Source organism: Malurus melanocephalus, unplaced genomic scaffold, assembly GCF_030028575.1.
Source record: "Malurus melanocephalus ecotype Western Australia unplaced genomic scaffold, MMel_1.1 scaffold_448, whole genome shotgun sequence".
In the NCBI taxonomy this organism is placed as follows: domain Eukaryota; kingdom Metazoa; phylum Chordata; class Aves; order Passeriformes; family Maluridae; genus Malurus; species Malurus melanocephalus.
Genome location: NW_026623680.1, coordinates 561,304 through 585,727, shown reverse-complemented (window position 1 = coordinate 585,727; position 24,424 = coordinate 561,304). Strand labels below are relative to the sequence as shown.

The 24,424-nt window shown below is 34.3% G+C and overlaps 1 protein-coding gene across 1 annotated transcript in view; it reads right to left on the bottom strand.

Annotated features, from left to right (window-relative positions):
• Nucleotides 1-2,345: 2,345 nt before the first annotated feature.
• CFAP47 (cilia and flagella associated protein 47) overlaps nt 2,346-24,424 on the bottom strand; it is a gene marked incomplete at its 3' end in the record, with an annotated part of 44,042 nt that continues 21,963 nt past the window's right edge. The window contains exons 18-26 of the mRNA XM_057380342.1: nt 23,793-23,924; nt 22,539-22,616; nt 21,850-21,994; nt 20,253-20,347; nt 12,597-12,744; nt 10,111-10,211; nt 8,864-9,023; nt 3,871-4,063; nt 2,346-2,555 (exon numbers count right to left, since the gene is read on the bottom strand). Coding sequence (XP_057236325.1) covers nt 2,346-2,555; nt 3,871-4,063; nt 8,864-9,023; nt 10,111-10,211; nt 12,597-12,744; nt 20,253-20,347; nt 21,850-21,994; nt 22,539-22,616; nt 23,793-23,924 — 1,262 coding nt within the window. The remainder of the gene's footprint in view (nt 2,556-3,870; nt 4,064-8,863; nt 9,024-10,110; nt 10,212-12,596; nt 12,745-20,252; nt 20,348-21,849; nt 21,995-22,538; nt 22,617-23,792; nt 23,925-24,424) is intronic.

The window sequence follows — 24,424 nt, the reverse complement described above, 5'->3', positions numbered from 1 at the left end:
CCCCACAGTGGGGCAGGGGAAGGACTCTTCTCCCTGAGCTGACCATAAGCCCTATGCCCCATCTCCCTCCACCTCTAGGGGAGGAGATAAAGCTGGGGGAGGAAGGTGTTTTAAAGATTTTATTTTACTTCTCTTTATCTTGCTTTGATTTTGTTAGTAATAGATCTAATAAATATCTTCAACACAAGTCTGTTTTGCCCATGACAGTATTTGGTGAGTGATCCCTACATCCTTCTCTCAGCTCATAAGCTTTTGATTATATTTCCCCTCCCCTTTCAAGCTTCAGAGGGGTGACAGAGAGGCTTTGGTGGGTGCCTGACACTCAACCAGGGTCAGATTCTAGATTCCTCAATACTCCTGCTCTAAAATATCCCTAGAATTAGTTTTGCTTAGAAGTWAAGGCTTTTCTTCTAAGTAGTTACAGAACATATTTTACCAACCTAGGAAAATCTTGACTTGCTTATTTTAATAAGAACTTCCCAGACACAGAATATGAGTTGAAGTTCAAAAGTTTAGYTCATTTTAAAGTATGTATTATCACTTTGAAAATGGAAATATAAAAAGAGGACACCTGACAAATTAATACATCTTCAGCAACTGATACTGTGAGATTTCACAGCCTATTAAACAGTCCAGGAACTTATTCARGACCAGTTAGGTTTTACAGGTGTTATAAAAGGTTATAGGTTTCATTGTTTTATTATTAAAGATCAAGAAGACCATGAAATCTTGTCTTTCTAGAAGACTCAGACTAACAATGCAGTTTAAATTCATTAGTTACACAGTTTGAACCAAATTGGTCAAATGYTAAGATAATTAGTTGAATCAGGTTTGAAGTTGGAACACATTGAACAGGGTTCTCATGGGAGCTGGCAAGAATGAAGGGAAGATGTGCAGAGAACAAGAAATTGCAGTTACATATTACTACAGAGAGCAATATCAAAGCACATAATAATASTAACAGTATTATTCAGACTTGGATAAATGTATCATGGATAAATTATCATGGACTTTATTAGAAGAATAAAGAAATTGTCAGGATTAGAGAACTGTCTGCTTACTCAAGCTTTTCTATCTGAAGGAAAGAATTCTTTCTCGTAATGATAAAAATAATTTCTTCTGAAAGCCAATATGAATAATATTACCACGCTGACCAGTGATACACAACTAATTTTTGATGCTGTGTTATTTCATCCAGTTTTGCTCAGGTTTTATATCACCTGCTCCTGCAGCCCACAACTCAACTGCTTGTCAGGAAATCCCAAATACATCACCAAACTGCTGTTATGAGTTCTGCCCCTTAGCAAATACTTTAGCACTATATTTTAAAATGGAGCAGCAATTCTAAGATGATTTGACATGATGAATTTTTTCACCCTCACGAGCAGGAATGGCTTTTTAAGGTTACTTAGATGACTTTTATTTTCTACATTTTAAAAAAAAATATATATTCCATTTTCTTTTAAGCTGAAGGTCATATTCTTTATTTTCTTTTAATGGCAAGTATAAAAAAATTTTATTACACAGGAAAAATTTTTATTTCTCTATAACAAGGTTTGAGAAGCTGAAAGTGCTTCATATAAAAAGTTATTAAAACTAAATATTATGCCTGCTCAAAAGCTACATTTCAGACATCATCAGAAGCTTAAATTATTCTTTTCTTGTAATTACAGCAAGCTTTAACACATATATTAATCAYACAATGACTAAATCTTAGAATTGAATAAAATTAATAAGAAGTAATTCTTGGCTGAAAATCTATACAGAAAATGCAAGCAGCCCATACATATAAATACAACCCAATGCAAGCAGCARTAACTTAAAGTTCCATAACCCTTGCATCAAAATGATATAAAATGCAGTTTTATGTTTAGAAAAAAAAGCTGCAGGGTGGAATTATTTAACCCTCAAAATAGTTGCTTGAGTGAAAATAATAAGTACAGGAATGACTTTTAATCACAGCAGTGCCTATCTCTGTTTCTCTTGCATACACCCTCCCATCCCATCCCATCCCATCCCATCCCATCCCATCCCATCCCATCCCATCCCATCCCATCCCAGGGAGAGATGAATGAGAGATGAGTTACCAGTGGATATGAATGAGATCTTGAAACAAGACCTTAAAACAGACGTTTAGATTAATTTTACCTTGAAGATCAAAGCTGAATTTTTTAGTTATGAATTACAATTCATTGAAAAAAAAAAAAAATTTCCACTTTCCATTTTCATTTTTTTCAGAGTGACTCTTGTCACTCCTTTACCCAACTATTTTGAGGTTTGTGTCTTATATCCAGCTTTGTCAGTCTGGAACCTTCCCCCAGATTAATCTGAATTGCACACATTACCCGTTTTCTTCTTCATCGATGAGGAATATATTCCCTAAAAGTGACATTGGCTTATATGATCTGAAGCTGATGTGGAGAATCAGTTCATTTGCTGTGCCATCTGATGAAAGAACAATATCTTGTCCCTTAAGGAACTGCACAGAAAAAGGGTAAATCCTGGTACCATCTCCAAATTCAAAATCAGGAAGCTGAAGTCGAAGTCGTGATGGCCTGTGTTAAAAATTAACAGTAGATGTTTGTGGACACATGATTACAGTAATAAAGTTGATTCACACATTCACAAAACTCTTTCACAGTTAAATACAGAATAATAACTTCAGTTCTAAAGTGCAAATCAAATTAAACTAACWGAAAAATAATAAAATTCTTTTATCATTTAGATGCCAGTTTGTTTTCTTTGATTGTATCTGAACATTTTATGCTGGTCACAATATCTCAACATCCAAATGAAGAACTTAGTTTCTACTAAGTGTGCTGCAAAAGGCATAAACAGGCTTCTGAAATTTAAAACCTGCATTAATATTCATTAAACTGCATTATTGCACAAATAAGTTAAAACAAGTCTTAAAGGAGAAATATTAAGGGGAAATTTTTGAAGATACTTWAGATGCTTTCCCCAGTGATGTGGTCATGGGCTTCAGCTCTGAAATGAGAAGATCCCATCTGGAATCCCTTCAGTTCCAACCACTGAATTACTGACAACAGACAAATCACTTGATAAATCAGCACAACAAGACAATAATCTGAAGGTAATTTCWTTAATTTACAACAACAGGAAATATTTGCTCTAATTCTGGTATTTAAATGATAACTACATAAGCATTACAAACAAACATTACTTCTCTTTAATAATTACAAATGGAAAAGCATCTTAAAAATTTGAATAGCTGGGATACTGGTTATGCTACATTATAGGAAAATTACAAAAAGTCTCCATTTTAAATTCAACAGGATTAAGTGGATGATCCATAGAAAAATAAAAAATATACAGATTTTCTACTGTAACAAGCGACAGGATTAAAACATTTCTGCTGTCCTTTTTAATAAAACCTTGCATAGAAAGGAGAAAAAAAAAATGGAAACCCCATCAACTGCTCAAGCAGCTACATCTCAAACCCATGGAGTAGAGAAAATAAAACAACAGAAAGATTGTATCTTATCACAATGTGAAAAACAGAAATAAGGCTATAATCTTAGTATCTGSCTAAACTCAACAAAAGATCAAAGTAAGTCTCTTTTAATTTTTGTGCTATCCATAGTAATTTTTTATTTCTGATATAATTCATAGAGTGAAGATATCAGAAGATAGACACTTCATGAAACAGAAATGTCTGAAGACAAAACAAAGGCTTGTTGAATACACAACAGTATTAATTAAATTAATTTTCTCTTAAACATGCAGATTCTTCTGCTGGGCAGAAAATTAATACCAACCTTCACAAACAATTTATTCACTTTTTCAGAACTGAACAAAACCAAGGATTTATTCAGGATTTCTTTAATAAATTTACTTTGAGATTTTTACCTTATAAAATCTTGTGGAATGATAGTGATGGTTCCTTCAGTTTCCACACCCAGAGGAACTGGCATCAGCATTAAAAAAGGGGGATGAAACTCGATTTTTGGTGCCTTCACAGTCCCACACACTCTTAGGCAGTATTGTGATGGTTCTTTTTTTAGACACAAGAATATTTCAGATGTATATGTCCCTGGAGAAGCTGTTCAAAAGTTTTTTAAAAAAAATATATGTTACCATAAATGCAGGCAAGTAAAGGAGATATAGTAAGACGGTTTGGGTTGGATTTTTTGTTATTAATTTTTTTTAAAGTTTAGTACTGCTTGCTTTCTCAAAATGTAGTTTAGCATAACACAAATATATCAGGAGAATACTTGTTAAGCAAGCTCAAATTACCCGCCTGTAACAAACCAAAAATTCACTTTTTTTTTAACTTGTCAGAACTTTTCAAAGTCTGAGTTCTTAATTTATTGCACTAATAGTCCATTATATATGATACCAATACAGCAGCAGAATTTTCAGACTTGCAGTCATACTTTGAATTACAGTAATTACAGTAATTAACACACAGAATGTTTATTTTATAAAGGAATAACTATTGGAAGTATCTGACTGCCAAAACAATGCAAACTTGGTGCCTTTTAAGAAGGCAAATACTGCATTTCAAAGATGGAACCAAAACCTACAGTGTGATCAAGCAGCCTCACACAAGCCAGTAGGAGGTTCTACTCTCCACTGAGAGAATCTCCCATTCCACAGAATCATTTAGGTGGGAAAATATCTTTAAGATCATCAAGTCCCACTGCAACCCTAACATTGCCAAGTCCACCAAAAAAAAAAAAAAAAAAAAAAAAAAAAAAAAAAAAAAAAAAAAAAAAAAAAAAAAAAAAAAAAAAAAAAAAAAAAAATAGAAGGGATGAAAAAATATCTTTCTCCAGGTGTTTACTCCAACACACGACAACAGCAAAGATAAAGATTTCCTTGTGCTCTGCCCCTTCTCAGGCCACCTTGCTTAGTGCTGCAAGGAAGTTCTCTCTAGGATGGAAAACCACATTTTCTTTCACTGATACAGGGACCAAAGTGCTTCCTTCCACAYTAGGAAAATTATATTCCAAACCATCCAGTGCCATTTACCCAACTTTCAGACACTCCCACTGCTGAAGAGCTAACAAAATAGGCAGTTTTGAGGGCAAACTAATGAACAACTCCTGCATTTAGAAATAAATCTACAATGAATTGTTGTAAAACAACCAAAAAAAATTAAATCTTTGAATTTCTGAGAAAAACACCTTTCMCTTTGATTCCCTCAATCAGATCAGTAAACATCCATGGCAAAAAAAATAATTTCTATTTTATGTGTCTGCATGAATACGTACATGTCACTGAATAAAATACACAACAGGGTTCTTCTGAGATTATCTCAGATCATTACTTTCACAGACTGAGAAACAGCTGTCATTGTTTACATATAAAAAGAAGAAAATCTAGTGTCTTCAAAATATTTGGCTTATTCCCTTCGTGTAAGAGTTAATTTCTTAATGGAGGTGACAACAGAATAGCTTCACAGAAGCTGCTATGTCACCAGAACATGACCTGCAGATTCCTTCATTTCAGACTAGAAAACATGAAAATGGTGAAGTGAAAACCAGAACTGATGGGAACCTGGCTGCACCGTTTGGAACATCTGACTAATTCTATGTTAAAGGGAAAACAGCTTTAGGAGACAATACTGCTGAGAAGGCTAAAAAATATTCTCCTTCTAGTTTTTGATACAACAGAAACACATCTTCCTCTGGCACTTGGCCCCTCTATGAAGGAAAGGCGAGAAAGCATCAAAAAAAAAGCCATGGAGATGGTTGAAGAGCCAAACAGGGTATTTCTTACAAGCTTGTAACAAAGAATGTTCTATACAAGCTCCTCCCATGTAYGAGCCTGTCCTGCAGCTGTGCTGTATAAACCATATTCTTGTGTCCCCTCCTCATCCATATGCATGGCACATGGTGAAGTGAAAGGCCACAACCAATAAATACCATAGGGATGGAGCACATGAAGGAAGAAAAGCCATGGAGCATATGTCAGTACCAAAGAAKGTGCAATTTTCATTAACTCATGTTTTAAATATTTGTATTTGCCATAGTTTCAAAGCTAGAAAACAGAAGTGTTAAGCTTTTCTCATACAAATTTTCCATCTATTCTTTCTATGCCCTAGAATCCCTGGCTCACTCAAAGAGCAGAAGAACAGACAGTGCCCATCCAGCATCCCTGATCATTCTGTGTGTGGCTCCACACATTTACTAACATCAAAATCCAGCACAGTATCTAAACCAATAAATTACTGTTAAAGTCAGAAACACCAGGATGCTGCAACACCATTATCATTTTAAACAGACACAAAGACAAAAAAAAAAAAGTGAATTCAGTCATTTATTAAAATTTGTTCATTGTTTTGGAATGTCTAGGACCAATGCTTTCCRGATATTTCATGTTAAATAAATTACTTTGAAATTAATGAGAATTATGTCCTGAGCTGACAGCTGAAGTCATGAATTTATTCTACTCCTCACACCTTTCTTGACCACTGTCAAAGCCTGGGCTGCTGTTACCACTCTAATATACCACCATTAATTTCTAGTCCAGCAGATGTGAAAATTTTCCTTGGGGATACTTAATGATACTTACAAATTTGTCAATCTAAATCTGTCAAGGGCTAGCAAAATCTGTAGAACTGCATAGGAATTCTTCTCTTCTCCCGAAACATTAAGTCTGCTGTAGCATGGGTTTCGATCTTCTTAGGGTGGATGAGAAGCAAGGAAAACCACCATCTGCTCTTCTCACCCTCTTAAGTTTTTATTAGATGCAGTTCCTGCATTTGTCTCCCAAAAGCACATTTTCAGTTTAGTTGCCTTGGACCTYATTAATTTAGGTGTTACTGTGTCTATACTCCTTTAGCATGAATAGACACCACTGAGACATTTGCATTCACTGAAATACAGATTTCAAGGCAGAAAAGGCACAGCTAGCTAGAACTTACAGGTGTCCTACCAAAAAAAAAAAGTAATAATTTCTTCACAGAAATTGTTAAAGGTCACAGCTAGTTAATATCTTGCTGTTGCAGAAAAAACAAACAAACAAACAAACAAACAAATAAAAAAAAAAACCACACACAACCAAAGTTGTCTTTTGTGCCCACAATATAATCATCACATCTTCCAGGGCCTCTGAATTCCTAGTGAAGGAATCCAAAAGCACAAATTCATTGTAACTTCCTTTGCTGGAGAATTTTTTTTTTTCACATCAAAATTAGATATAGTGACATTTTTTTAATACACTTAATGGATTGCACTATAAAACAGCAGAAGAGGACCATATTAATATGTCTTCGGTTCTTGAAAATCTCTATTTTTAGAATAGTTKTTTAACGAGTAGCATCATTTTACCACACACATAAGCTCTTCCATTTAATTAAACACTGCAGTTTACTAAAGCATTTTCTACTCTATCATAACTGCTGCAGCAWATTTAAATAAATTATCCTAAACAAATTACCCTAATGCATACTCAAAGTTCATTTTAAGGTTTGTTCACCCCCCACATACCACAACTTWCCAGTACAAATCTATGAAGGTGATTAGCACCCCATGTTCATTAAATGGGTCTCTGGGGGTTTTCATGTACCTAATGCTCTCTTACTAAAAAGAGTAATGATATTCACTGAAGGTACAGCACAAATAGGCTATAAATCATGGGAAAATACTTAGAACACTGAATTAAGGGTAATTGATCTTTGCAGTTATTTATGATTTTCTGTCAACAAAAGATATGGGAACACAGCAAAAATACAGATAACTTCAAATTACAGTAATTTATCAGTAATATTTACATATATACACATCTGCATTTACAAATGCAATTTATCCAGTAATTCAAAAYATTGGCTTTTATTTTTATGCTGTTCTCTGCTTCACAGTCTGCAAAAAAAGCAACTCCAAGCGATGCGTGCAAATAAACACTGCTCTTTCATATTCACATTTACAGAACGATATTTAATGCAGTCTTCTCAATTTATCATACAGAGTCATGGCAAAAGTCTTAAATTCATATTTTTCTTTATTTATATTACATTTTTTCCAGTGCCTAATCRAAGTTAGAGATTTCAATGCTATGATAAAGAGTAACACCAACATCTTTCTTTAGAAGAGGGATGCTCACTTGCTGAATCAGGATCAGATCCAATTGACACAACTTTTCTTCCCCTTGACAATGCTGCAGCCCCAAAAGCACWGCACTGAAAATATCAACAGGATGGGGTTCTGTGGGCCTCAGCTGCATTTGCTGGTGGGATTTATCAGCTCAAATAYAGTGTTACACCCTATGAATCCATGAATCTTGTATATCACTGTCTACCCTAAACACTTGGCTCAAAATGAAGTAGAATCCTAATTTTCCTACTCTTCTATTCCTTTTCTGGAGTTATGTGGTTGATTACCATGCTCCCAAGCTTTGTTAGAAATCTATTTTACATATTTTTCTTAGGGACTCATTGCCTGAGCAGTCTACTTCAAAAAATACCATAGATAAGTGATTTTATATCTCATTGTAGTAGGAAATTTCTATTCTTATCTGAATTATGGCTACCCAGAAAAAGGTTCACATGCATTTCAAGTACCCTTGGAACAATTTATTACCTAAGTCAGTCAATGTAAATGCACCTGAAGAAGCAGCAYTGAAAATGATACAGCTATTCCAGCCTTTGAAACTTTATGTAGAAAAAAATTATGCACTCTATGTGCAAAGCAAACTTYTCAAATAATGCAATTTCAAAAACAGTGATTCTATGCTTTTTGTGAGGCCTGCAGCTGTCTTTGGTTCTGATTTTTTCAGAACCAAAAAAACCTTACGTTGACCAAAATCAGTACTAATATTGATTCATCATAAAAACCCATTAAAACATACCTATGAAAACACTCAAACTATCTATAGAGGAATTCATAAAAATACTTACGAGGGCAGAAAAACACAKTAATCTTGATTTTTTGTCCTCTAGGAAGACGTCCAGCCTTCAGATCAAATTTGAAAATACCATCTTCTATATTTTTGTCTTCATCATCAAAACTCAATTTCCATCCCACATCCTGTACTGAGACATTCTTCACRACAAAGTTCTGTAAATATTTTCAGAAAAGGAGTAGATCGTGAAAGAGGGGAAGCAGCAAACATGGTGATACTTTTCACATTACTCTCTCCTAAACATTCTTTGTGCAACCACATCAGAGGGAAAGCAAGACAGCATCAGAAAGCAATGAAGAACTCAGTTCCTTATATCTGTGAACTGCAAAGGTGAGCATGCCTCTCTGCACAGACTAGATGCTTTCCAGACACTCACCACATTCACAAAGAGAATACTTTCTTTCTAGAATGGAAAAACCTCATTTATGTGAGGTAAATAAATCAAAGCATTACAGTGGGAGTGCTTAGCCAAACAGAATTGAGGACTTATTCCTGATAAAAATGAAGCACAGCAAGCACTGAACGGGTGGCTCACATTTAGACTTACGGGTGGAGATGCTGAAAATGGAAGTTCAGAACAGGTTTTCATAACCCATTCTTTCAATTCAATAAGATGACAGTGGAAACAAAAAAAAAATCCTTTATCTCAGTTACTCTCTCAGCTTTTGAAACATCCCTGGCTAAAAAAATGACTTGACTTTGTATTACCATTGTTTCCTGAAGGCACTTGGAAAAGCATTTCAAGTCTTTCCATCATTGCCAAAATAACTTTTTATCCTTTACAACAAAGCCCTCAGGCATTTCTGTTATGGCATGTTTTGCATTCATACAAATTACCTGTGTTATAAATATTCTATTTAATGCCTTTTTTTCCTATTAAGCCCTAAAACAAAGGTTTTTTTGGGAGTGTCAGTTGGCGCAGTCAGTACCAACCAAAGCACAGCAGTTTCACTGTGTGGTCCACCATGGCACAAATCAGTTGTATCCTGGCAGCATCACTGTCTCCTTTACTGGCATAGGCAGACACAGAAGATCTTCAGAATGACTCTGTTTATATCTATTTCTTACACAATAACACAATAACTTATAATAACTAACACAATAGTTAATTGCTCATGATGCACACACTCATATTGTTAGAGTTAGCACAAGCCCAATTTCAGATTTTGGAAACATTTATAGTGATTAAAAGACAAAGATGAAATCCAAAACTGAACCAAATGACAATGGCGATGTCATTACCTGAGATTCCACATTCCGATCAGCAACATTGAAACTCATGTTACTTGAATGTTGTTCAAATTTAAGTTCCATTGCAGAGAACTCCAATAGTAATCCAAGTGCTATTGAAAAACATAATTTAAAATCTTTATATTATAAAATCTTTATAATATTTAAAATGTTTATGTCATTTGACATATTTTCTCAAAGAACTTTCATAAAATCTTTGCACATGTTTAGTAAGAAAATTTTCTCCCTTTTATGTTGCTCCTATACGATATATATCCATGATTATTTTAATTTAACTTTGTCCCATCCTGTGATTATTTAGTCACATTAAAATTATTTAGGTTTTATATCTACCAGACATACAGCACTTCTCCTTCATATCACGAGAGCTACATGATCTTCCCTACTGCAGATAAATGTACTTATAATTCTGATGGTAATCATTAGACCAGACTTGGAAGATTTTGTATTAAACAGCGTTTCTCTTCATTTCATAGAGCTGCAGCAAAGAAATCATCACAAAGGATGAAGTTTTAAAGTGGGAGTTTCAAAAACAAAGGTTTGTGTGCCCAGAGCCTCATCTTACTTTTTGGAAACAATACTGGAAATGAACCTAGCAAGCACACAGGATTCTTTTATTAAAATCTGCAAGTCTGCTCCCTGCCCAATGTTGATCAATTCTCTTCTCCTCCTAAAAAAACCCACAGAATTTCCTAATCACATATATCACATTATTTAAACAATATTATTTGTATTTCTGTGCACATAAACTCTCTAAAGTACTCTTGTTTCAAAGTAACAGAATCTGCTGGAACGCTTCCACCAATAAGCAACTATGTTAATCACAAAGTCCTCAGCTCTCAGAAACTGCCTGTATCAGGAGAATGCAGCACAACTGAAAYGCTGAAGGAAAGGAGATTATCTTCCCAACCAAAAAAAGATTGTAAGATGGATTATTAAAACATGTGTCAGCTCCCATGAGGCCATTACACTGAAAATACAAACTCTTCCTTTGTACCAGGCTGAGATTAGGCTTGTGTCTTTTCCAGTTGAATTYTCTATCCTGATTTGTTTCAGATTTTTCTCTTTCAGGTCGTTCTTACATAAACACGTTCCAAGGGAAAAATCTTGTATTTAAGTAAGAGACCTGCTTTCCTTCCCAGGTGCTGAAACAGTCTGAAAACTTTGTCTAAAAAAAAAATAATCAAAAAGAGATTCTTGGCCTACACATGTAAAAATTTGAAAAAATTCTACACAGCAGAAATACGAATTTGTGATAAAATTTGGTAAGAGTGTCAATTATCCAGTCGATTTAATGACTGCATCTATTTCATGAAGAAAGGGAAAAGGAAATAAACGTTTTCTTTCTTCTTCACATTACTTAAATCACTTCTGCACTACAAATTTGTGACTTGGATTAATATTTTTACTTAGAGATGTGTTTCTTAATAATCTCATATATATATGTACATTCATCTTTATTCTATGAATTCCTAAATTAAACATATTTTATAAAAATTCAATATTAATTTGCTTCCATAACAGGATCTAAAGAAAGTCTCTCAGATTTCTTTGATATTTTAAAAGATCTCAAAAGAAATAAGTTAAAGCTAMACAGAAAAACAAAGRAAAAAAAATCCAAACATAGACCAAACCTAATAAATTGGAATTGCTTTAACCTCACATTACACATTTATTTGGCTAGGTCTTCCTCAGTGGAGGAAAACAACCAAGAGGTTTAAACATTATACAAAATTCATTCTAGGAAGACACTCTGTACTTTACTCTCATCTCAAATAAATAGTGATTATACATTAAAAATTGAGATTAGGAAGGCCATTGTATTCAAATATTCACCATTTATACATCTAYGTGAGTGTAAGAGTAAGACAGGAGACTAAAGAGAACCACAAATTATTTCTGAGAAAAGYAGAGAGGAATTATTTAAGATATCAATTTCTTTGCTGCAGGCAAATGGCCTGTAACTTTGGCTATGAACAACCTCTGACAAGACAGATGGGATCAGGGCCATTCAGAGGCATTTTAAAGGAGTTTTAAATACAGCTAGAGATCATACTTTTGACAGGAGAAGACTAAAAATAAGTATGACTAACATTCTACTTTTCTATACTTTTCAGAGGAAAGTACTGTMATTCCTGGCATGCAATTTGCATGATGAGGCCTAGAAATACTAACAAATGGGTAGAAACAAAAAAGAGTTTTGGTACACTATTTTTATTTAAGGCAAATGGCTATCTAAAAAAATATTTTCTGCCCATGCCATAATTTTGTATAATTATATGCCCATGCCATAATTTTGTATAGAAAGTTCAGCTTTAAGCATATTTAAAAACACAAATCAAAACTTACAAATTTTGCAAGTTTCCAATAAATGTGCAAACTGAACAAACTCCAATTAAGTATCAATTCTCTGAAAAGCTAAAATATCACTCCAAGTCCAAGTATCCAGCAGGTCTTTAAGGTCCTRGTTTACCCACCAATTGCTCTGACCCTACAGAATGGAAAACCCATAGTGGATGAGGGTGGCTCAGGATCGCTGCTGCGTTTCGGAGGCACAGGAGGAGCTGCAGGTGCAGAACTGACCCGGGGAATAACCATTGGAAGAACRAAGTCATATACTGCCACCTAAAGGGAAAAAAAGAAAAAAAAAAATCGTTGTGGTCATTTTCCCAAAGAAATCATAGGTACCTCTTGAACCATCTGAGTGGTTTACTATTTCTGCAGGATTATTGCAATTTTGGACCTGATTATGATATTAATAGGATGTTAATTTATTAGAACTCAGAATCAGTTCTCCAAGTAAGCAAAGCCCAGGTTATTTTTCCCTCTTTAAGGAAAAGCTCTATGACCAAAAATATCAGACAAGGCCTCTGGGAAATCATAGGGCTGTGTTACACTCCACCACTCTCATGAGTGAAAAAAGTCTGGAGCCGTGGTCCAAACGCAGAAGCTCCTCTGAGCAAAGAGGAGGGAAAATGAAGCTACACAAGTTATGGAAGCCTTTCTMAAAGGCTGAAGAGCAAAAGTCAACCATTACAGTACACCCAGAATAAACAAAATGGACTCTGATATCAAAGCTGGAGCATGGGTTAAAACTGAGAAATCCTGGGGGAAAAGTTAGTCTTAAAACCTTTGTCATTAAATGTCACTGAATTCTAGGAGTCTAAATTCCAGTGATTTTGATCCTCATTTTATCTTTGCCATCACATTCCCAAGTGGGGTTCAGAACTTAAAAGTTGGCAAGTTTTGCAACAGAATACTTTTTTTTTGACATACTGTGGCCTCAGAAAAGCCAAATTTATTTCAAAATGCACTTTCAAGGAGATATTTCTTGACTCTAGCTCTGTCTTTCCAAGGACCAACACATTAAGATGGCATGCTCTCCAGACAAAAGGTGTGGATAACTTTAATAAAAGTAATGGTAAAAAAAAACCCCAAAACTTCTGCACTAGAACCACTGTTTGAGTCCTTCAAATTCTGTTTTCACCTTGAAGGCCACTGAAATCTCAGAAAGGAATTAGACCTATAAAATCTTCATGCTGCTTAACAAAAGCAGTAAAACCAGCTATATAAAGATGTTATGAATCGTTTAAAAGCTTTCCAAAACTGCACAAAATAGTGCATCATTCTTCACTTTCACATCTGTGGTAGCAAGTGGAATACATAAATAACAGGAARGAAAAACTAAATCGTCCTAAGCCAGGAACGTTTTGTCTATTTGTGCTTAGCTCAAGGAAAGCATGGAATGARGGCAAATTTTTGTAGCGAGATCACCAGAGTCCCCTGTTTTATATTGATACTTCAAATCTAATAATGATTAGTTTTTATAATATATAACTGGCTTTTCAAAATAAACATTTAAATTTTTTTGGTAACTAATGCTCAAGATATGTCATAAAAAAGATCGAGTAAGAATTTCCTGATTTGATTTACATGCTCTTCTATTTTTAGTACCTCAAGTCACCCACATCATGATACTTCATCAAGTTACATCTTCAAAATATGTCCTTGTAAAAAAACTAAGTTTGGTGAGATTAAAATGTTTAGTCTGTTATAGATATCATGACAGCACTGGCTGTGCAAAGGAGTGCAGTTTAGCACTGCAATTGTTCTTCATCAATGCTGCTATGTTTAGGTCAGAAAACAAAAGATGGAATCCCTTTATCCCTCTCCCAAAGCAGCAAATCAAAACCTGTTTTTCATCCCAGCTATCAGGAAAATTTGTTTTTGTCTAACTATGCAACAAGGGGGTTATTTTCTAAGAACTGGTAAACAAAAGCAAATACATGAAAGACTCAATTCACTACATGTAGATCATGACATTCACTAAAAACCTACATTTGCTATGAATTACAATGGTGCAAATTTTCAGAGCCAACATAATTCATCAAAATGAAATTATATAATTGAGAACAAATCATAGATCTTTTATTTTATTCATACATTAACTGCACATTATCTAAATTACATTACAAATGAAAAATCCTTTAAAAATTCTATATAAGTKGAAAACATAATTCATACACATACACATATTGCTGAAACAGAATTAAAAATTAATTTCAGTTATTAGGATTTCACTTTGCAAGTAGAATMATTATGTTTCTTTCTATAAATATTAAAAAACTCTTTATGATTAATTTTTCATTTTTCAAACTCCATAATAGAAAATTCCCTTTTGCAAGATTACATACTTAAAAAACTAATTACAATATTTTTAAAATAAATCCTTAGACTATTATTGGACTTACACTCGCCTTTTAGATAATTTATGAATACTTTATAGTTACTTATGTATTGAGRTATTTTCCTGAAGCTGCATTTAACCTCACACACCAGAGAACATGGGAAGGGCAGGAAAGGAAGCAGCCTAGAGAGAGTTCTTTCACAAACACTGTTGTTTGTTAATATCATTATGTTCAGMATTTTTCCTGTCCTAATGTACACTAATTATGCACATTGATTGGAAAGCAGGCATCATCTACAAAGTGAGAGTCTCAGAATTAAAACAMTTCAAAAGAAGCTTTAAAAAGACAGATGAGACAAAGGAGCTTTTMATTATGTGTTCATATGGAACACCTCCAATGGATCCCAGAAAAGGGATGGATGGTTAGGCTGCCACCAGAAATTAACAAGTCCTTAAATAAAGTAATATTTCTGTAAATTTTATTTAGAGGGATCTTAAAATACTTATAATTTTTTGCTAGAATTAATAAAAAAATAAAACTTGTCCATTTTAAAGAATCTGTCAGAATAAGAAAGTTCTGCTTGAATTTATGAATTAGGTTTGATACAAAGAGTTTGGTAGCTCTGAGCACAACACTGGGGAGCAAACATGGCTGAATGGCTTCCTACCCCAAATACCTGGTATAAGACAAGAAACAAAAAGAGGGAAAAAAAGCCCCATCAAACATGACAAAATAATATTTTATATAAAATTCATGGATAAAAAATAAACTTGAGCACAGTCTTCAGGTGGTAATCTGAGAGTAGAAAAAAAAATTGTTGTTTTCCAAAAACACTTTCAAAGCAGTTACTTCATTTCTATCTTTACTAATTATTCCAAGACAATAATGYATCTTAGAAAGTTTAAAATATAATTTTCTAATTATTATTCGAATAGAGTATATATTCTCAAGGTTAATGAAAATTTTGCTATCCAATTCAGAAATCATATTCTTTGTGTGGCAAAGAATATGTGACATCTCCCTATAATTACAGCACTTTCTTTCACAGGGAATTGCATGTAAATCAATAAGCYATATTATTACTTAAAATTAAATTAAAACATCTGTAAAAGATAATACTCTTGTATTTATCATACAATACCATGCAGATTATTCAAATATCCTGAAGCATGCTAAATGCTAAAAGTTGACATTAAAGGATTTTTTTATTTATACCCAAACACACAAATTCAGCACTGATACAAGGAGACAAAATGAAATGTACATTAGAAAAGAACAGTTTGAATCAAATTTAAACCTAACTGCAAAGGTTTAAATTTCAAAAATAAACGTTATTTTTTATGTCATGGAACTGAATCCAATGAGGCTGCACTCCCAGCCTTCTCTCAAATTTAACGTGAGCTTTCCCTTAAAACATACTGAAAKCTTTCATGCAGCCTAAATTCCCCAGGTTTATATCACAGATAAGCAGCTCCACAATGAATAATGTAACTGCTGTTCAAAGCCATCATTCAAAGCACTGCAATAAACTKAAATCTTTCCTTTGTATATGGTCAGGGATGATGTACCAACARTACCCTGTCTTTCCACAGCTGCAGATTCTCCATAGAATTCACTTCTTACATCACAAATCTGTTTGTTCATTAAAAAAAAAAAAAAAGTCATTTAAAGGGACAAAAAAGCCCACCAAAACACCTGTCACTTCCCYACAGCAAGCTTAAGCAATAAGCTCTGACAGGTGTGACTTGTTCTATTTATCTCAATCAAAGRCACTAGAAGGCTTCATTATTACACAGCTGTGTATTTTGTCCTTTTTCCAAGATGCTGGAATTTGTTATTTTCCAGCAGGGTTTTGAAAGACACAAGAAGTCATTTTGAAGCACTGCCCTCCTGCACTTTGCTTTGCATGCTTTCCCCAGCAGACTCTGCAGAACCCCTGTGAGCAGAGAGATCATCCTGCCTGCAGAAACACAAATATACAAATAGTGCTGTCACCAACAGCTCTGACTTCCACAGCCACCAAACACTAAGGTTAAAGTCTCTGCAGTGAGGTGGAGAGCTCTGTCACCTCTAACACCTTCAGAGACACTGGAATAACACACTGTGTCTGAGCATCATCCCAGCCTTATCTATAATGCATGGAACTCCATTTTCTTACTCAGAATACTGAAAGAATTRGCTCAATATTTTTTAAGGTTTATTTTTTAAGCATGCCAAGACACTTCATCTCTAAGAGCATCTTTTGTTGTCCCATGTATTAATACATATTTAGTGAGAATTGCAGGAGCTCTTCAAAATTCCTATACATTTACTGCATTTGTTGATCTGAAAGGTTTTTTAGCAGAATTYTTAAAAAGAATTTAGCATTCAAGACTAAATTACTTGGAACCTAACATTAATAATTCAAGTAGCTTTAATAAATTTTTTAAGTACATTAAAATAATTTCATGCCTTTTTAATGCTTTCAGCTATGCTCCTGAATTATTTTTACTTTTCCTTAGTCCTAGTATCCACTTTGTGAAGGAAAACATCAGTATAGCGGGGGTTTGTTGGTTTATAGGGTAGAGTTGTCAGTAATGACTACAACAGCAGGAAGTTCTAGTAAAACCAGAAGGCAGAAAAGAATGTGAGTCGATGGGATACAGAAGGTTTCTAGCAGCTGGGAGGTAAGCTGGAGAAGAGCAGTTGTCAAAAAAAAACCAGAGATGAGATCACAGAAACAGCTGTTCATGTGCAGAAAGGCAGGAAATAGCACTTGCAACCGTGAAACCTGAATAGGGGAAACCCAACATACAGAGATTAGAGATGTTTTTTTTTTCAAAACTGGAAAATCAGGAAAGAAATCTGGTGAGAAAATGGTGAATATAGATGAGGTAGAATAATTACGAGCTCAGATCCAAAGGAAAATGTTTTAAGAATCAGTAACTACAGAGAGTTTCTGATTGCAATAAGACATGCTAATACTTGGRCCACTTGCTTAACAGAACTTTGCTTTTAATTAGGAGTGTACTTTACAGGAGTTAAATKAAAAGAAAGCTGCAGCATCCTGGGGGTTACATATACTTCCAGATGCTGTCTATAGTCATGCCATACTGGGCAACTTCATTTAACATCAGTCAGTGTTGCTGCTGCCTGCTGTGCCAGTGCTGCACCARCTCGGGGTGCTCACCTGTGAGTACCAGGGGGTTGGAAGCTGTGAGGATCCTTGGGCATGTCTTGCCCAGGAATGAGCTGCTCCTGACAGGCAGTGATGCACTGGAAGCAGAAGGGAGGCACTGCTTGCACCCAKCTTACCCAGCACCAAGAGACAAGGCAGACAGAAATGCTCTGAGCACTTGCGGAGAAGGGAAACTAGTAAAGACATTTAATTAAAGCAACACATTAGCTGGCTATGAGGGGCCCCAGGAAAATTTCCTTTTCCAAGTTTTTATTTCCTTCATTCTGAAGGAAGTTAATTCTGTTTGCCAAAAATTATTCTTAAGACTTGAAAAACACTCAGTAATTAAGAGATGCAATATTCTATAGCCTTTTTTGGATTGTTCTGTTTTTTATGGGTTTTTTTTTCTGTTTGTTTGGCTTTTTTTTGTTTTTTTTTTTTTTTGAGAAGAACAGTCACAAAACCAATCTAGTCAAATGTAAGAATTATTGGTTTTCCAAATTTACACCACAATTAAAGCAGACTTTCAACTGGCAAAACTTTGCCTGCAGTTTAAGTCAGTGTATACCAGTATAAAATGGCAGCTGGACAWGCTCATCAATAATGAACAGCAATACTGAACACTATGTTCAGGTGACATACTAAATTAAGCATACAGAGCAAGCTACTATTTCAGCATTCTTCAGAAATAYTAATTTTGTTAGTCACTTCAATTTACAGCAGTTGTCAGTAGCAACATTTCCRCTTTTAATCCATCATGTAACTTGACAAGGAAATAGGAACAGGGCTGAAATATAACAATGGGAAATAGAGTTCTGCTGATTTCCATTGCTTTTTTTTGCACYTTCTTTCCAAGTGGAATTGWCCCACTTCTTTCTWTAAATATGGCATTYCAMATGGGAAAAGTGTGCAGCTGAAGGRTTATCAGCCCTGATTAGAATAATTATTTTACTGGCTTTATTAATRTTACTCCTATTGCTGTGGTAAATCTCTACTCTTAATTCTCATTCAGCTTGTGGCTTGCAATAACAGACAGATTACTCCACCAGCATTGTCTACTCCTGCATTCCCGTTATTGACCCTTCCTACTTAAAGGAAAATGTCTGCATTTTCCCTTGCTGAGTTTCTCTCCAGTTTGATTATAGGTCACTCATGATATTCTGAAAGTAACATTTTGCAAACAATTACATACTTTCCTGGCACTGTATGAAGTCTAATTCTGACTACCTTGATAAAGAGTGTTCCATTACAAGTGTCAAGATTCATAAAAAAATATGACAACTATTCCTTTTCTATTAACTCAAGGCCTGTTATACTAAAGAAGGAATTTTTTATGGATCTATTGACACATGTTCTGTCAGTAAAAAGAATTTCAGAGAAGTTTATGTGCTACAAAGCCACTCCAATAGCTTCTGTGTGTACACAGAAGAAAATCTGTGTGCAGATTACAATACCAGACACAACCTGTAATATCCAATTATTTGAATGATGCTTTGAACAATGGAATTCCATTGCATACTGTGGACAAGTCAGGAGTGGGAGGTGAGTGGTGGTGGAAAAAGAATGTTCCTGACCCTTCTAAGATGAATCATCTCTGATATTCATCTACTTTCCTAAGGAAAAAATGCAGATTATGCAGTGGATTCATATGTTGTAGAAGTGATCACCAGCTGCTTGTTCTGAAGCTTAATGATACCAAAGGCTAAGTTTTATTTCAGTTCATTGTTCTCCAAATGTGTGGAAACCACAAACCTTTAATTTCCATGGCATTTTTCCATAGGGTTAGATTTAAAATTTRCAAGAGCACTCTTGTGGCAGTTACTGCCAATAAAATGCTAATTTTCAGATGTAAAACTAACCCAAACTCTCATATCTTCAATTTTTTGCCCCTCAAATACCTCAAACAGAAAGMAATTTTGCCAATCTTTATAACACATAAAACTCATCTACTTTTTAAGTCTCTTGGTCATCMGAGAGTTAAGGCAAGAACAGCTGCAAAAAGAAGGTGGCTGCTGGTTTGTTGAAATATTTAATGAACATGTGCTAGAACACTTCAGTATTAGTTTACACCAGTTTTAAGTMATCAAAAAAGTGTGTTTTCTTTGTGTATGCAAACATTTAAAGATACAGAGCTTATTTCAGAACTTGTTTTCTTAAGAATTGAATTACTAATTACAAAACTATTGTGCACACTAAAATGTTCATCTTAAGTCTGTATTCTACCACCACAGAAATATCAAAGAGTATGATTTTAATTTACATAATCACCACTGTTCCATACAACCTACCTGATTTGGTGAGAAGACCAAGAAACATTGCAAAGATGACCTTTCCTTTAAGTCAATTGAATAGAAATGAGGCTTTGAAGGAGGATATTCAATCACTGCCAAACAAAATTCATAATCAAATTACAGATGTTATTGCATGAAACATYAACTTTATAATAGTTGCAGTATTTCACAGTGATTTTCAGTATAAAGTATCTACATATTTGTAKAGTAAGCATTTCTCACAAAGTTACAATGGAATATAGTATCTCTCATAAGGATTCTGGAGGTAATTTGGGGCAGTATTAGTCACCAAAATKTTCATGGAAGTATTCATTTGAGAGAACACAATATTTCAGAAAAACAAAAAACCAAAAGAACACAGTCATTTACCTCTGAGTAAAAGTGTTAGGGTAAAATAGTAAATTACATAATGAATTAATATCACAGGGATAAAAATAGTAGGCTGATGCTGGGGTTTTTAAAATTACTTTCAGGCATARTTTAAATTTCAGAAATTTACCAACAAAGCTTGCTTTATTTGTCAGACTTCCATGTCCAATTTTAAGGCACTGGCAGAAGCAYAGGTTTCCAAGAAAGATAATGTTCCTCCAAGATCAGTATCCATCATGGAACACCAGGATGAATATTCATCCAGTATTCCCCATTTGACCATTACTGAACCTGACTGGATATSACATAACTGGTTTCAAGCACAAACTCTAATCTAGAAATTATGTGTAATGAGTCTGATCCCATGCTGGCTGCTTGCCTGCTTTATAAATTCTCAYAGTTCTTTTCCAAGTTATGACTGACTAACAGCCCTCACCTTCATTTCCCTWTGAAGTGCACCACACAGTAAGAAAACTCCTCTGATTTTGTCAGATCATTTTTTGCATCATCTACACACAGTTCAAATTAAGATACAATTAAATTTTATAATACTGTCTCACAAAAGAAAGAATCTTGTTTTCCTGAGTTTGCAGGGAAAAGAGGCCATTATAAGCAAAGCTGTAAAATTCTCTTGTGAACAGTGGTGTTGAAACACCCAAGGAGATGCCATGACTGAAGTAGGAAAGCCACAAGCAACAACTTGCAGGATAAGAATCTGCAACAATTCTACCAAGAAAAAAGCAACAGCAATGCAATTCCACTGCTAACATTCCAAGTTGGCCATTTATGCAGAACAGAGGTCCTGTGACTAACCTGAAGACACCCTGTCCTTTGGGACAAAGAAAGGTCTGAACCTTTACACTGATGAATTAACCAAAGGATAAACATTGTCWAAAAGAAGGTATGAGTCCATGAATAGGAAATTATTACAGTTGTTTGGCTTTGTTTGAGTTTTTTWAATATTTTATTTTAACTGGTGAGAGGGTATTCAAAATTTTCATTACACCTTAGCAACTGTGGGGGAGTGAAATTGGGGAAAAAATCAACAGGCAACCTGACATTTTGTAAATACTTACTTTTGTGCAATGTCATCTTACAGGCAAACCAAAATGTCTTTAGACTTTCTTATATSAGAAAATCTGTCAACCAGAAACAGTGACAGATTTTCTCTCAACATTATTCATTCTTTATTTCATGAAAATTCTGATATAGCAAAAACAAATACCTGATTTGTCACGAATAGTCAATTTGAAATCCCTATACTTAGAAAAATCAAACTCCACTCTGGTACATGATTGTCCTTGGTTCTTCAGCAAAAATGGAATTGATTTTGTAGAGCCAATATAAATGCCTTCAAATTCAAATAGTTCCTGTAAGATTAAATTTWAAAAAAATGGGTCAAAGCACTGTGAAGTCAAATTTATAATTGAACATAATATGAAAAAAATAATTGTGCAATATTCTGAATTTATAATACAGTAATTGGTTAATCAATAGTCTCACATAAACCTTATCTTTAAAATCTTTCCAGGACATAAACTACAAGMGTTTAGATTTTAAAATCATGTCCAGTTACACCATCAGAAAAGTTTTCATCATTCAGTGAACATATCAGTGAATTGCTTTTCACTTTATTGCAATTTTTGCTACCTTAAGAAATCCTCTCCATTTTAACATACTTATTCCAGACTGTCAAGTTCAAAAACTAAAGCTGTCAGCTATCTTTTAGTGCAACTCTTACAAGTATATTTGGGTTTTAATACCTCTCCCTAAGTTCTCCTCTTTGAYATTTTTCTTGGGAAGTTCATATAGGAAGAAATGAAAAATATGAAGTAGTGAGGAGCCACTTTGACATCTAGATAAAGCAAAATATTTAATAAATCTTACCAATTGCTACAATTTCTTCACACTTACCACATCAATGTTTATATCAGGGTTCTCTACAAATCCAGCAATCCTAAACACAAGTTCTCTTGCATTCCGTACTGCYACCTAAGTGAAGGAACAACATTGGGACTGTGGAAAAGGTCATTTCAACATAACTATCTCACCAAAACTGTCATAATTGCATGAAAAAAAGTTTAACACAAAAAAAACCAAACCAATCCTACCCCACAGATACAGAGCAGAGAGAGATAGCATAATTTTTTAATGAAAATATGAAAATAACTCTGCCCTTATAATATAATGCATTTTTTCTGTGGAAATGTGAAGAGGTAATAAAATGCCTTCATTTTCCAAAATACACTTATATATGGTTTCAAATCATGCCTTTGTGGCATAACACATCATCTGGAATAGATATAGATAGATAGATAGATAGATATAGATGTTAATTAAAAATACAGAACAAAACCAAAACCAAACAAACAAAAAAACACAATCCAAAGTTGTGAGAAAGACCATTGACCAGCCTTCCTCACTTCTGCAGAAAAAAATCATGGTGCAGGAGGGTGTATTACTAGAATGAGCAGTTTTTTTCCAACAGAAAGAAGCTGTATTCAGCAGCTGTGAGGAATGGAATGTGTATCACARCACACATTGCTTGAAAGAGATGCTGGTACAAGGTAGACACTGTTATTCTGGGGAATATTAAATCTGGTATAAAAATGAAAGAAAGTTACTGGATTCTAGGTTTAACAAACATAACATATGCAGCCACGGAAAATGGAATCCAGGATCAGAGTCAGAAAAGGTAATAAAGTTCTGGCCCTTAACAGTATCCTTTTTCCTAATCACACTTATCTCAGGAAGCAGGCATGCAGAAAGCAAAATACATTACATGTTTATTGCACACCTATTATCCGAGAAAATCTACCATCCCTGAGAAGACCATAAAAAGAAGTTAAGAAATCAAAGACATTGGAATATTGTAATTCTGCCTCTCTACAGATTACAAAAACTGCAGATTTGTCTATGTTATCCCATAAAGAACAATCACACATTACTTTCAACAGCTTGTTGGTGGTACAATATCAGTTAGCTGAGAGGTTGCTCTGATACTTCTGAGTTGGACTGAGACAAAAACAGAATAGGTTACAGCAGTAATGATCTGCTGCAAACCTTGTTCTTAAAAGGCATTAGAATACAGGAGATAAAATCCAAAAGATACACACATAAACATAAAGCATAACACTCAAAACACAAAGTTCTTCTATTTTTGAATACCTCCACTTTTTTATCAAAATTCAAGTATGCTGTTGGTGTGAAGGAGATTTTGAGATCAGCAAGGCCTCCCACAGGTATCACTCCTTCACAGGGRGTGATTTTCATTCCAGGCAGTGGGTTTAGATCAAGAACCTTCACAAACACAAAAAAGAAACATACTGAAAAAGGTGTTTGTATTAATTTGTTTTAATTATTTGTTGTTTTATTTATACCAATATATCTATYATAAAGATTTTATATTCTTACAAGGAGAACCTTCACAGCATATAATGTTTACTTGGACTTAGAAGTTTGGGGAAAATGCAAGTAAACAAAATTAAGATTTCTAAACATAACTGTCAGTTTCTACTATGAAATAATTTTTGCCAACTATTGGAAACTCGACATTCTGGATTTTGAGTTGTTTTCTTAATATTATTAAAATTAAGACTTGCTATCTAGCTTTTTTGATATTTACAGTAAGAATATGAGACACAGATCCCCAATTCTGTATAGCTTATTAATAATATCAGGAGTAAATACTCAGTTTAGCCACAGTTAGCAAAGACAATAAAGAATTTTTTTCTCTTATAATGCACTCCAAAGAGATAGCTTTTTAAAGTATAGTTACACAGGTAATAATGACCAATACC